The 15075-nt window shown below is 54.5% G+C and overlaps 1 protein-coding gene across 5 annotated transcripts in view; it reads left to right on the plus strand.

Annotated features, from left to right (window-relative positions):
* The window catches only part of Bcar1 (BCAR1 scaffold protein, Cas family member), a 37742-nt gene extending 23419 nt beyond the window's left edge, over positions 1-14323 (plus strand). For 4 of the 5 annotated variants that reach the window (XM_047529301.1, XM_047529300.1, XM_047529298.1 and 1 more), the window contains 6 exons: positions 1042-1674; positions 7394-7555; positions 7768-7884; positions 8565-9662; positions 10372-10461; positions 13343-14323. In XM_047529301.1, coding sequence (XP_047385257.1) covers positions 1042-1674; positions 7394-7555; positions 7768-7884; positions 8565-9662; positions 10372-10461; positions 13343-13855 — 2613 coding nt within the window. In that variant the 3' untranslated portion in view covers positions 13856-14323. Of the gene's footprint in view, positions 1-678; positions 784-1041; positions 1675-7393; positions 7556-7767; positions 7885-8564; positions 9663-10371; positions 10462-13342 lie in introns of those variants that run through there. The other variant, XM_047529299.1, reaches the window with a different exon arrangement.
* Positions 14324-15075: the final 752 nt, after the last annotated feature.

A 15075-nucleotide genomic window follows, 5' to 3' on the forward strand; every position in this document is an offset into this window, starting at 1 on the left:
TTTTCCCTCTGCAGTCTTGGGCAGTGTTGCTTAATTAGTTCCTGAATAACTTCTAGCCTTAGTTGTTTTTGTTTTGGTACTGGTGATTGAACCCAGCAGCCTTCTACCACTGAGCCACATCCCCCGCCCTTTTTTATTTTTTTATTTTGAGATAGAGTCTCACTAAATTGCTGAGGGCCTGAGTTGCTGAGGCTGGCCTCAAACTTGCCATCCTCCTGCCTCAGCTTCTCAAGTCACTGGGATTATAGGCATGTGCCACCACGCCTGACTGGGTCGATAGTTCTTACGTCGTCTTTGCTATGGCTTTTCTCAGCAGTATCTGTTCTGGATTGTGGGCTCTTACGTGGATGATCACACAGTGTGCAGATGGTGACCATGTTGTCCCTGTGTGATGTGTGCACACCTCCCCCCACCCCCTATCATTTTTTTCCTCTTGGTGAATTGAACTGACCAGGGCAGCAGGACTCTGGGCTCTGGGACTAGAGCACAGAGAGCATCGTATTTTCTTCTCAGTCTTAAGGGAAGGTGTTTGAAGTTTCTGCATTAATTACTGGTTTTTTGGTTGCTGATTTTTTTTTTTTTTTTTTTTTTATGAGATGGAAATTTTATCTCATTTCTTCAGTGCTTTTAACCTGGAGAAGCTGTGATTCTTGTGTCTCCTGGGATAATCCTTCTGTCTCATAACCCTGTACCATGATTATCATCACGGCTGCCCTACCTGGTGTGGTGAGGCTGGCGTTGGTGCAGAAGTGGCTTTCAGGAGCATCTTCAATGCCATCTCAGGTGTTGATGTTGGTTGCTGTACTTGGCTTTGGGGGCCCTCCAGTTCAGTGGAAAGACATGTTGGGGTCAGCTAAACCTTTTTGCTGGGGGACAGGTGGGGACAGTGGGGGGAAAGGCCCCAGAATATTTTTAGATCCAGCTGTTGTTGTTTTACAGAACCAAAGCCAGTTGCCTCCCTAATCCCAGAGGAATGGGAGCTGGAGGAATCCCTGTACCCATCTTTCTACCTTCATGTCCACCTATGTCCTCTCTTCCCAGAACGTGCTGGCCAAAGCCCTTTATGACAACGTGGCTGAGTCCCCGGATGAGCTCTCCTTCCGCAAGGGTGACATCATGACAGTGCTGGAGCGGGACACACAGGGCCTGGATGGTTGGTGGCTCTGCTCGCTGCATGGGCGTCAGGGCATCGTGCCTGGGAACCGCCTCAAGATCCTGGTGGGCATGTACGACAAGAAGCCGGCAGGGCCTGGCCCTGGCCCACCTACCACCCCAGCCCAGCCCCAGCCTGGCCTCTCACAGGGCCTCCATGCCGCGGCACCCCCAGCTTCCCAGTACACCCCCATGCTCCCTGCTGCATACCAGCCCCAGCCCGACAGCGTCTACCTGGTACCCACACCCAGCAAGACTCAGCAAGGCCTCTACCAATCCCCTGGGCCCAGCCCACAGTTCCAGTCACCCCCAGCCAAGCAGGCGTCCACATCCTCTAAGCAGACACCCCATCACCCGTTTTCCAGCCCCGCTACAGACCTTTACCAGGTGCCCCCAGGACCTGGAAGTCCTGCCCAGGACATTTACCAGGTGCCACCTTCTGCTGGCATAGGGCATGACATCTACCAGGTTCCCCCATCCATGGATACCCGCAGCTGGGATGGGACGAAGCCACCTGCAAAGGTAAGGCCATCCTGGCACAGCTTGCAGCACAGTGAGGTTTTAGTGCACAGGCCCTGGTTCCTGGGTACAGGAGGGCCCAGCCACCTCATGTTCCTGCACTACAGCAGTGGTTCTGAATTTGGTCTGAGGTCAAGGGGGAGGTTTTGGGGAATATATTCATTCATCTGGTGCATATGGGCATGAACAGGGAGGCAGTAAGCTGACCTTGGAGGATGAGGAGATCTTCAACAGGCCCTTTCAAGTGAGAGGACGTTAGCCTTAGGAAGTCTCCTGTAACAGGCCTGGAGTGTCCTGCATTCCAGGTGGGCAGGTAGGGCTTGGCAGGTGAAGCAAGAGCATCAGGGACCTCCTCTGGTCCATATCAGAGCATAGTGGGCCAGGAACTGGGGCAGGGAACCCAGAAAGAGAGGGTGTGAGGTTTGGGGTGGCACTTGAAGGGGAGAACGGAGGACATCGTGTTTGTTGGGAGAGCGTACCTTGAACAACAGGGACAGTTATTTTCTTCTTCCATAAACCACATCTGGAGGCAAGCAGGTGGGAACTGATGTGGTGCTGCTTGACTCCAGTCATTACCTCCACTTTCTGGCCAGTAGGAAAAGAAGGAAAGGGCAAAGGAGGCTGCTCCCTCTCTGGTGATCCTTCCTAGAGATTATTATGTGCTTCTGACCTTGTTGACCTGTGCTCCCCTGGCTGCACGAGAGCTGGCCATGTGCTGCACATCTTGCTGGTAGGGGCTCTCCTAAGGGAGGAGGGCTGGAGGGCTCCTGGAGGACCCTCAGCAATCTCTGGTCCCAGTGGCCTTCTAGACCCTGATGAGGGAGAGAGATGCAACTGTGCTCAGGGGCTCCTGTGAGTCTTCGGGATTTGTGTGTCAGCCCCTAAATGAGAGCCAGATACTCCAGCTCCACAGTGGGCCATGACTCTCGGCTCCTGGCTGTGTGCTTGGCACCCTCATCTTTCCCTGCCTGCGTGCCCTCATGTCTCCCACAAGTCCATCTGCCTGTGAAGGAGATAGATCTAAAGTGGAGGCCTAGAGCCCCTGGCTGCCTCTGGCTGAGTCAGGAGCAACTTTTTCTCACTTTCACTTAACCTGTGTCTTCCTGTGCCAGAGCCCCTTCAGGAGTTAGGGAATAAGAGTCTCCTGGACCCAGGAATAGAGGGGGTATCTTCCAGACTTGGAGGGTAGAGTTCCCTTGGCCAACTCGCCTGGTTTCCTCCATTACATTCAACCAGGAGGACCCAGATGCCCAGACCACACTAACAGGGAAGCACCCTAACAGTCAGGCACATACCCTGGAGGCCCAGGGTGGGAACAACCACCTGGTGATGGGCATAGTGGTCCTTAGAAGCAGCCCAGGCTCAGCCAGGTCAGCTTCCTTGATCCCAACCCTGCTTCGTGTCTTGACCATGTCTAGTTCAGAGCTACCTGTATCTGGAGAGACGATAACCAAGTGAACACAGCTGTGGCACTGAGCTTCTGTCCTCAGAACTGCCCAGGGCTGAGGGGATGACCTCGTTGGTAGTAGCCGGGTCACGAGCCTTCAGGTAGTGTTGTCCCACTCCTCCCCGTAGAGTGGTCTGGCACCAGGAAACCTGATGGGTTATGGACAGACAGAGGATGGGATTCTATGGATACTGGCCCTCAAACCTAACTACCAGGGCCCTGGGTCCCTGGCTTCCTCTTCTTGACCTACCTGCTCCTTCAGCCATCTGGCCAGAGGCAGGTAGGCAACCAGAAGCCTGCCATGCTAGACTGGTATAGCCCAAAGTGGGACTGTTCCCAAGCTCACTCTGGGAGGGACAGGGAGCAGTGTCTGGCCAGTGAGCCTCATGATACACCATGACTCATCTTGTGCACATGTGTGCACACCCCATATCATGTACAAATGCACGCCTGGTCCGTACTGCACACCCCCCCAAGCAGACCTCGCTTCTCTCCTTCCCTCCTTTTTGTAGTAAAGCATGTGCTGACACAGCTGAGACTGTGACAGGCAGCAGAGGCCCTGTGGGCTAGGAAGCAGCAGCTCTGACACTGTTGCAGGGCTTCACTTGGCTGACCCCCTCTCTGCCCAGACTTGTGTCCCAGGCACACTGACCTGGCTGGTGGTCCAGGAAGGGAGTCCTGTGCCTTGGACCCAGTTGCCTTCTCCAAGAAGCCTCATCACGGGCTGGGGAGATAGCTCAGTGGGCTGGGGAGATAGTTCAGTGGGCTGGGGAGATAGCTCAGTCGGTAAAGTGCTTGCCTTGCAAGCACAAGGCCCTGGGTTCGATCCCCAGCACCGCCAAAAAAAAAAAAAGAAGCCTCATCACTCCTGACCTGGGCAGCCTTCATTACATCTGCTTTTATTTTTTGATCACGAAAATGATGCTTGTTTGCTGTGGAAAATGTATAATTTATGAGAAAGTCTAGAGATGAAGTTCCCCAATCAAGAGGTAATCACTGGGAAATTTTGGCATATTTTGTCTAGCATATTCCCTATTTGTCTTTCACAGATTCGTACATATTCTTTTGCATTTTGAAGTTGTAAATCCAACACTAGATATCAAAAGCATTTTATTAGTTGTTAAGATTTTTCCCTTGTTGCTGCTTTCCCTAGAGGTGGGTCCTAGGTGTTCTGATTGCTTGCATTTTTATTATAGACAGTATGGCGATAAACATCTTCATGTGTCCATCTGTGTCCTCATTTCAGTCCTGCCTTTTTAAGCCTTAGAGCTTCCTCCTTGGGTTGGGGAAAACAGATTCTTGGTTTCAGGGTCATGGTCAGCTGGTCTGAGGAGGAAGGGCCCTGGCACCCAGGAAGCCAAGAGGGCAAGTAACAAGGCTGGGCCAGAAGGGATCAGACCCTTGGAGAAATGTCCGTCTGGTGCATGGCTGGGAAAGGGAGGTCGGGGCCACCCCAGGGCCCCGGGAAGCTGAGGGCAGGGGCTCTGCACATGTAGGCGGGGCCCCCAAGGGGAATACATCTGTGGGAGACCACTCTGAGGGAGCTCCTTTGGGTCAGCGGTGCCAGACATGGGGGACATTGTACCTACCTGGATTTTGCCCTCCTCACCTGCGGAGCTTTGTCTCCTCTCAGGCATACTGAGCCCTCGGGCCACAGGTGCCTAGAGCTGGGGAGGGGAGGGGATTGTGCTGCAGTGCTGTAAGACCTGGCCCACAGGTGTGTCCTAGTCTGCAGGAAGGGTAGGTGACAGTGCCTGACCCTGTAGTGCTCCATTCCCAGAGGAGGAAAATGAGACTCCTAGACATGGGGCAGGGCGGATGCATCAGGGAGTGGCCATTGTCCATTTCTCAGAAAGGGGAGACCAGCAGCCAAGCTGCCAGAGGTGGTCAGTGCATGGGGCAGAATGCACAATGAGGGAAGTGGGAGGGGATCTTCTTGTCCCTGTTCCTACCACCTGCCACTTGATGTCCCACCCTGGTCCATCCAGGTCAGGGCTGCTCTGGAAGTTTCATTCCCTGACCAGCTGGCATGTTTTTGAGTTCGTTTACTTATCCCGTAGACAACTGATTGTGAGGGAGGGGAGGGTTGGGAGGACAGCAGGCTCCTGCCCTGCCTGGCCTCTGTGTGCATGCGTGTGTCCCGTGCTGCATGCTGTTTGCTCTGCAGTGTGGGAGGAAGTCTATGTGATGCACAGGGAGCATGTGGATCTTGAGGTGGTGCCTGTATCTCCATCTCTTCCTCCCAGGCTCCAGCCGTGTCCCTTGCCCCCCAGAGGTCTTCATGTCCTGCTAATGGGGCCTCAGGTGCAGAGCTGGGTGGCCTGTGATTAGCGAGGATCAGCAGTTCTTTGGGGATTTCATTTCCCTAATGAGCTTTTCCCTGCTGGCTGCTGGCTTCCTCTATTTTTCTAACAGGGAAAAGAAAAAAAAAAAAAACAAAAAAAAAAAAAACCTGCAACAACATAAGAAACACTTGCTGGCCTGTATGGCTGCAGCAGTCACTCAGCTTGGCAGCAGAAGTGGCAGGCCACCCTTAGCCCTGAATCTGGGGTCTGGCCACCAGAGCCCTTTGGTCTGTGCTCCCAGCCCTCATCTGCATGAGGGCAGAGGGGCACTCATGGGGCCTGCCAGGGCAGGGAGGTACTTACCACTCTTCCAGGCACCAAAGGCGCTTCACCTGCAGCCCAGAGGGCTTGCTTTTCCCAGGAGGCTGTGGGGCCTGGAGAAGCCTTGCCTCCAGGCCTGGCCAACCTGCCACGTCCCTCCCGCCTACTCTGCCTGCCCCGTTGTTGGCAGGTTCCAGCTACTAAAAATAGCTCTGGAGGAGACTCAAGTCTGGGACTGGAGGAGGGAGATGAGTCTAGAGAGGCAGCCACAGCTCCACCCCCAGACACTGGGACTGGGGGGAACACCCCATGGTGGACCAGCAACTGTGCACACACTCTGTGCACTGGACTGCACACACCCCTTGGTGGACCCAGCAACAGCCTGCCCAACTCTCCTGCCAGAGGCAGCCCAGAAGCCCGGCTGGCTGAGTATTCCCGCCCAGCTCCGCTGTGCTGCCCAGGAGACTCTGCCAGGCCAGGACTCTGGTGCCTGTGCTTGGGTGGGAGGGGCGGGGGGGTTGGCACATGCCTGCTGGGGGGCCTGGGCAGGGCTCTAGGGGCATTGAGCCTGAGGGGGAGGGCCTGAGTCAACCCTGTCCCAGACGTCCCCTTTGATTAGGGAACAAAAGATCCTTCTGTGGAGAGAGCTAAACAGGGAGCCCCGCGGGGGAGACGGCCTGAGCCTGGTTGGAGAATCAGCAGGGAAGGAGGCTGCCAGGCACACCCCTGCCCCTTCCAGGGTGGGTACGTTGTGAGGGCAGTGTGGCTCTGGACAGCACTGCAAGTGTCCCAAGTCGACCCGCAGGCCCCTGCCCCTCCACCCCAGCACCCCATTACCCAGTGCAGGGCTCTGCTGCTGGGCTGACTGGCACAGACCTGGGGGCAGGGTCAGAGTTGGGGAGGGAAGGTTTGGCCTCCTCCGGCCAGCAGCTCCTACTGAGGCCTTACCCTTTCAGATGGGTAGGGTCACTCTGTCGGTGTCGGGGCAAGGGAGGGGGTCTTGTTCTAGTTGTGATTCCCCCCAAATACCTGACCTCCCAAATCAGCCCTGTCCATCTGCCCAAGAACTGGCCCTGAGGTTGCTGTCAGGAGTCTCCCCAAGATGTGTTGTAGGGGACGAGGGAAAAGGACGTGCTGCTCTGCCAGGCCTCCAGCTCCTGGGAGACCCTGGGCCCTGACTGTTGGACATCTCCTTCAGGCCACTCCCCTGGGCCCAGCCTGGTTACCTGCACCTGCAACTGCCAGGTCGTTTGGTCGGCGAGTTCCCTTGCTAAGCAGGCTGGGAGGTGTCGGAAGGACTTGGAAGGCCTTGTGTAAGGTCTCTTCTCCTGCAGGGCTGGGGTCCCAGTCCAGGGTGGCCCCTTGTCCCTCTGGCAGTGCACTCTGAAGCCAGGGCCTGAGCCCTTCACCCTGCCTGTGGCCTCCCACCCACCTTACATGTAACCTCTCTGAAACCTTCTGGCTGTCCAGCTGCAAGAGAACCAGAGGGGTCTAAACAAAATGAGGGGCCTAGTTATCATACCCCAAGTTCTGCATTCCACTGCAGAAAGGTCAGAGGATGAGAACCAGTGCCCCAAACCTGCCTGGCAGGGGTCTCCGCAAGGACTTGTGGGTGGATTGTGAAAGCTGGCTGCGGGGACCAGTGGTGAAGTCGGCTCTTTGTCCTCAGGTGGTGGTGCCCACCCGAGTTGGGCAGGGATACGTATACGAGGCCTCCCAGCTGGAGCAGGATGAGTATGATATCCCGCGCCACCTGCTGGCCCCAGGACCCCAGGACATCTACGACGTACCCCCTGTTCGGGGTATGCTTCCCAGCCAGTATGGCCAGGAGGTAGGTGTCGGGGATCAAGGATGGGAGAGGTCAGAGATGGCAAGCCTGTGCTGCTGCCTGGCACCTTCCTTGAGGAATTGGATTTTCTCAGCCCCAGCTAGGCATGCACAGTCCGGTGTCCTGGGGTGGTGGGCCCACAGGGTTTCTAGTCTTCCCATTAAACCCAGGTGGCCCTGGCACTTGTATCATTGTACCTTTTTTCCTACCACCAGGTATATGACACACCCCCCATGGCTGTCAAGGGTCCTAATGGCCGAGACCCAGTGCTGGATGTATATGATGTGCCCCCCAGTGTGGAGAAGGGCCTGCTACCATCAAATCACCATGCGGTGAGCAGTCTGAATGCTGGGACCTCAGGCCTGGCGGGGCTGTGCGGGTGTGAGCCCATGCACTACCTGGGATGGGGACCCACGTCTGCGGACCCTAGCTTAGCCCCTCACTTGATCTAGAACGGATGTGGAACTGAGCTTCTGAGCCTCAGCTTTGTCATCTGGAAAATGGTCCATTGTTGGACCTTCTCAAAAGGTTCTTGAGAAATACCAGTAAGATAACCATAGAATTTGTCATCTGAACCAGGGCACTTTTGAGAGTGAAAATGGGACTGATAATTACATAGGACTGTCCTGGGCCAAGCCCAGTATAACCCATATGAAGCTCAACCAAGTACCTGCCACCGAGCAGAAGGTTCCCTGGTGGTGGTGAAGGTGGAGGTGGTGATGAAAGAGGTGGCTGTGGCGGAGGTGATAGGGATGGCAGTGGCAGCGTGAGACTAACTTACCCTGAGTGTCCACAGTTGCACAGTTACTTCAACGAGTACACCTGATCCTTACAACAAACCCAGGAGGGGGTACCGCAGGGGGTGAGCAGATGGGCGCAGAGCAGTGGAGTCATGTGGCTTCAGAGTAGACTCCTCAGCCGTAGCTCTTCCGGCTGACAGGCGTGAGCTGGGCTGGGTGTGGCTGGGGTGGGAGGATGGGAAGACCGCCTTGACCATCTCTTGGTCCCCCAGGTGTATGACATTCCTCCCTCGGTGAGCAAGGATGTGCCTGATGGTCCACTGATGCGCGAGGAGACCTATGATGTGCCCCCTGCCTTTGCCAAGGCCAAGCCCTTTGACCCAGCTCGCCACCCGCTAATCCTTGCTGCACCTCCCCCGGACTCCCCGCCAGCTGAGGATGTGTATGATGTACCACCCCCCGCGCCTGACCTCTATGACGTGCCCCCTGGCCTGAGGAGGCCTGGTCCCGGCACGCTCTACGATGTGCCTCGTGACCGGGCGCTTCCTCCCGAGGTGGCCGATAGCAGCGTGGTTGACGATGGCGTGTATTCTGTGCCCCCGCCCGCTGAGCGAGAGGCTCCAGCTGACGGCAAGCGCCTGTCGGCCTCCAGCACAGGCAGCACGCGCAGCAGCCAGTCAGCGTCCTCCTTGGAGGTGGCGGTGCCAGGCCGGGAGCCCCTGGAGCTAGAGTTCGCAGTGGAGTCCTTGGCACGGTTGCAGCAGGGCGTGAGTGCCACCGTGGCCCACCTTCTGGACCTGGTGGGCAGTGCTGGTGGGGCTGGAGGCTGGCGTAGCACCCCTGAGCCTCCGGAGCCACCAGTGCAGGACTTACGGGCTGCAGTGGCTGCTGTCCAGGGGGCTGTCCTTGAGCTACTGGAGTTTGCTCGCAGTGCCGTGAGCAACGCTGCCCACACTTCTGACCGCACCTTGCATGCCAAGCTTAGTCGGCAGCTGCAGAAAATGGAGGATGTGTACCAGACTTTGGTGGCACATGGTCCGGTGCTTGACAGTGGCCGGGGAGGCCCAGGGTTTACTCTTGAAGATCTGGACCGCCTGGTGGCCTGCTCCCGGGCTGTACCTGAGGATGCCAAGCAGCTGGCCTCCTTCTTGCATGGCAATGCCTCACTGCTCTTCAGACGGACCAAGGCCACCGCCCCAGGACCTGAGGGGGGCGGCCCCCTGCATCCCAATCCCACTGACAAGGCCAGCAGCATCCAGTCACGGCCCCTGCCCTCACCCCCAAAGTTTACCTCCCAGGACTCTCCAGACGGGCAGTACGAGAACAGCGAGGGGGGCTGGATGGAGGATTATGACTACGTCCACCTGCAGGTGGGTGTTCACCCTACTCGGTCCTTGGGTTTCACTCTGCCACCTTTTTTTCAAGGATTCTGACCCCACCCCAACCCCCAGCACACACACACATGGTTCTTGTCATATGGAGATTTTGGCTCCAGTCTTGGTCACTGGTGAGTGCCGGTACCTAGTGTGGCTGTCCGTGGATCCTGTAGCACCTGAGCTGCAAGATTGAGTCTCTCACAACTTGGGGCTGGACTTCTGTGGTGATCCCAGCAGAGGTGGCTGCAAGCAGACTTGGAGGTGTGGGGAAGTAGGAACAGTAGGAATGTGGGGTAGGACCAGGCCTCTGAGGTTGGGTCCCCAAGCAGGCACCTTTGTGCCAGCTGAGAAGTCCTGGTGAGGAGCATTCCAGAATGAGGGTCTGCAGGTGCCAAAGCCCAACAGCAACACCTGGCAGGCAGCCAGTGGCCAGGGATCAGATGACCAGGCCTTGTAGGCCAAGGGGAGAGGATTGGATTTGATTGCTGCTGTGGGAACTAGGTCAGGGAGGATGGCCATGGCCACATGGGTGAGTCAACATGGGTGTGCAGGGGCTTCACCTGTGCCCAGCCCCTTCCTGCAAGGGATGCCTGCCTGGGCTGCTTCCTCAGAAAGCTGCCTTCCTAGTCTGCGCGCACGTGCAGCGCCACCTGGTGGTGCCCCAGAAGACACTTCTCAGCCCAGGCCTTGTCTCCCCCTCCAGGGGAAGGAAGAGTTTGAGAAGACCCAGAAGGAGCTGCTGGAGAAGGGCAACATCATGCGACAGGGAAAGGGCCAGCTGGAACTGCAGCAGGTGAGGCCCCTAGCCAAGGCCATCCCAGACCCCCGCTTTGCCTGGTGAAGCCCTGGCATGTTTAGTCCCTAACTTGTCCCAGCATGGTCATTTCCTCTCCAGTCCCTCCTGAGGTGGACCCTGCCCCCACCCTCTACCTCAGCCAGTAGCGGTCTAGCCTCAGGACCATCTCTGTCTAAATTTTGACTTGGTTTGTTAATACTGAGTTCTGTCCTGTCCTGTCCTATCTAAGGCAGGGTCTCGCTTTGTTGCCCAGAAACTCCTGGGCTCAGCCTACTGATTAAGTGGGACTTAGGTGCACGCCTGACAATCTGATTTATTTTAAAGTGCTTATTAAAGAGCTGGGGGTATAGCTCTGTAGAGCTTTGTCTACCATACCAGAGGCCTTGGGTTCCACCCAGTATTGTAGTCATTCAATCAACAGAGTTAAGGTATTGTTAGAGTAATGGTCGTGGACACTGTAGAGGGCCCAAAGTAGTGTGAAAGAGCAGAATACAAACCTGGCAGGGAGAGGTGGTCACGGGAGCTAGGTCCAGCTGGTTTTCATCCCAGTTCCTTCCTGTACCTGCTAGAGAAGAGACTTTTGAACAGTTAGACTCAGCGTTTCTCACCAGCTACCCCCACCCCCACAGCATTAAACACTTCATAAATTCTTTTTTTTAAACATGCATGTATATATTATATATTTTTAAAATTTTTTCATACATATATATAGGATGTCATTCTACCATCCTTCCCATCCCTACCGCCCCACCCCTCCCCCACACTCCCCTCTGCATAATCCAAAGTTCCTTCATTCTTCCTTCCCCACCCTCCACTATGGATCAGCATCGGCTTATCAGAGAAAACTTTCTGCCTTTGGTTTTTTGGGATTGGCTTATTTCAGTTAGCATGATATTCCCTAGTTCCATCCATTTACCTGCAAATGCCATAATTTCATTCTTCTGTTGTGTGTATGTACCACGTTTTCTTTATCCATTCATCTGTTGAAGGGCATTTAGGTTGGTTCCATAGTTTATCTATTGTGAATTGAGCTGCTATAAACATTGATGTGGCTATGTCACTGTAGCATGCTGATGCTGGTTTTAAGTCCTTTGGGTATAAAATGAGGAGTGGGATAGCTGGGTCAAATGGTGGTTCCATTCCAAGTTTTCTTAGGAATCTCCATACTGCTTTTCAAAGTACTTGTACCAATCTGCAGTCCTACCAGCAATGTATGAGTGTACCTTTTCCCCCACATCCTCACCAACACTTACTGTTGCTTGTATTCTTGATAATTGCCATTTCTGACTAGAGTAAGATGAAATCTTAGAGTAGTTTCAATTTGCATTTCTCTAATTGCAAAAGAAGAACATTTTTTCATGTTTGTCAATCAATTGTATTTCTTCTTTTGTGAAGTGACTGTTCAGTTCCTTAGTCCATTTATTGATTGGGTTATTTGTTTTTTTGGTGTTAAGTTTTTTGAATTCTTTATATATCCTGGAGATTAGTTCTCTATCTGAGGTTGATGTGGTAAAGATATTTTTCCCCCATAAATTCGTTTTGAAGGCCACATAACATCTATTGTTAACTGTTTACAGTGTACCAAAATTACCTTATTTAAATAACAGTGCTTTGTTTATCTGCAGTTTTGATATTTTCAGTCACCTCCTAGGGTAGGAAAGGGGTGACTTAAAAATACTAAGGGGATTTAACTCTAATTGTGAACATAATTAAAAGAGTTAAAATATAGATTAGCACAAAATAAAGACAATGACATTACCCATCAAGGTTCCCTAAGCCCTGGCCACATGGCCTTTCCCACTGTCCACTGGGGCATGTAGTGGTGTGGGAAACAAATGAGTGGAGTGTGAAATGATTGAGAAGTGCTTGGCACGTGGAAGACACTTGGAAGAGGAACATTAATAATCGAAACCAGCCGGGCGTGGTGGTGCACACCTGTAACCCCAGCGGCTCAGGAGGATCACAAGTTCAAAGCCAGCCTCAGCAAAAGTGAGGTGCTAAGCAACTCAGTGAGACCCTGTCTCTAAATAAATTACAAAATAGGACTGGGAATGTGGCTCAGTGGTCAAGTGCCCCTGAGTTTAATCCCTGTCCCCCCCACACCCCCCCCCAAAAAAAATTGAAACCAAATACATACATATATGTCATAGATTTATAATTTTTAAAAATATGGATATCTACATTTAAAGAAAAATTTTTAGTTGTAGATGGACACAATACCTTTATTTATTTTAAAAAAAATTTAGTTATTGATGGACCTTTATTTTTATTTATTTATATATGGGGCTGAGAATAGAACCCATTGCCTCACACGTGCCAGGCCACAACTCCACTAAGCCATAACCCCGGCCCACAGTACCTTTATGTTATTTATTTTTTGCAATGTGGCGCTGAGGACTGAACCCAGTGCCTCACGTGTGCCAGGCAAGTGCTCTGCCACTGAGCCACAACCCCAGCCCCTGGAATCTACATTGTTCTAAGAAATACACCTACTTTATCCTTCCTCTGCTTGTGCATCGTGGGCTCCCCCCACCAGTACTAGGGATTGAAACCAAGGGTGCTGTACCACTGAGTTACAGCCCCAGCCCACTTTTAAAACTGTTACTTGAGGCAGTCTGAGTTGCCAGGGCTGGCCTTGAACCTGCTGCCTCAGCTTCTCAGGTAACTGGGAGCAGGCCTGCGCCCCGCTCCCAGCCTCCAGCGTGTGTCGACTTCTGACCCTGTCCCCAGACACTTGGGTTGCCCCAGTTTTGTGAGCAGTGTTGTCGAGGGCCTCACCTTTGCCCGCTCCTCCACCTCCCCAGCTGAAGCAGTTTGAGTGGTTTTGTGGACAGTGTTGTCGAGGGCCTCACCTCTGCCTGCTCCTCCACCTCCCCAGCTGAAGCAGTTCGAGCGCCTGGAGCAGGAGGTGTCACGCCCCATAGACCACGACCTGGCCAACTGGACCCCGGCCCAGCCCTTGGCCCCAGGACGTGCAGGTGGCCCGGGGCCCTCAGACCGACAGCTGCTGCTCTTCTACCTGGAGCAGTGCGAGGCCAACCTGAGCACGCTGACGGATGCGGTGGAAGCCTTCTTCACTGCCGTGGCCACCAACCAGCCACCCAAGATCTTCGTGGCACACAGCAAGTTCGTCATCCTCAGTGCCCACAAGCTGGTGTTTATTGGGGACACGCTGTCACGGCAGGCCAAGGCAGCTGACGTGCGCAGCCAGGTGACCCACTACAGCAACCTGCTGTGTGATCTTCTGCGTGGCATTGTGGCCACCACCAAGGCTGCTGCCCTACAGTACCCGTCCCCCTCTGCTGCCCAGGACATGGTGGACAGGGTCAAGGAGTTGGGCCATAGCACCCAGCAGTTCCGCCGGGTCTTAGGCCAGCTAGCCACTGCCTGAGAGCAGGTGACAGGGGTGTGGAGGTAGGGGAGGGGGCAGCAATGGCCTGAGCTACCCTGGGCAGCTGTCCTGAGAGTTGGTGCCCCACAGGCTTGGGGACAGGGAAACCCAGCTCCACCTCAGGCCCAGTGCCCTCTACTGTCCAGGGATTTGTACATATTTATGACAGGGCAGGTGGTGCCATGGTACCACAGAGGAGCCAGGGCCCAGGAGCCAGCTGGTGCTGTCCCTGAGAGAGCTGCGGGCCTAGGAGGTGGCCACAGAGGGCAGGGTGGAGGCCCATGCACCCCAGCCCCCAGGGCTTCCCGTGGCTCGTGTCCAACCCTGTCCCCAGACCGGGCAAGTGCAGCAGTGGCGTATTCCCTCTCTGCGGGAGAAAACCCGAAAGAACTATTTTTCATTATTGATTTTCCAATCATTTGACTAATAGTCTACATTTAATAAAATTTTGAAAATGAAAAGCAACTGTCTAAGGAGTGTGAGGGACAAGCCTGTGGCTGGGAAGGCAGCAGGTCCTGAGCTCGGATACTGAGGAGTGTCAATGGTGGGTTTAAGGGAAGTGATGTAAGAGGGACAAGACTGGGTGGCCTCTCCTGTGGGGAGTGAAGGAAAAGTGGATCCCTTTAGAAGAAAACCAGGGCCCTAGGAAGTAGGGCTGGGCTTGGGCCTGGGCCTGGGAGATGAAGCCTCAGGCACTGGACGGGATGGGGATAGGGCTGGCCACCGCCTGCCACTGGATACGGGCCCCGAGGCCCAAAGTCCCAGCATGAGCACAGCCCACTAAGGTGGCCGCTGTGGTTCCCTGGCATATTGTGGAGACCACTCCAGAGAGCACGTGTCCACACACCAGCAGCCAACACCTGCTGCCAGAGAGCTCCAGGAGGTCCCCTGGACCAAGGACCCTGCTGCAGGGCATGGATTGTGCCCCAAGAAATTAATTTTCACAGAATTTATCCAAAACTGTGTTCTTACAAGGAAACTCATTCAGTTTGTGGGATCCCAAAGTGTATTATTTGAATCACACATGAACTTGGCCTCCACGTTGGGAAGGTAGAGGCCCAGAGCAGGCCCTTGCTCTCCCCAAGCTTCCACCAGCAGCCTGTGGACCACATGGGGGCTCGAGGGTGTGCCAGGTGCTCCTGCTGCTGCCCCCAGCTCTGGCCATTCCTCATGAGAGTTTGGCCCTGTCTGTGCAGAAGCAGGTATGGCTGGGTCATCTC

The sequence above is a fragment of the Sciurus carolinensis genome, chromosome 16 (genome assembly GCF_902686445.1).
Source record: "Sciurus carolinensis chromosome 16, mSciCar1.2, whole genome shotgun sequence".
NCBI lineage: Eukaryota > Metazoa > Chordata > Mammalia > Rodentia > Sciuridae > Sciurus > Sciurus carolinensis.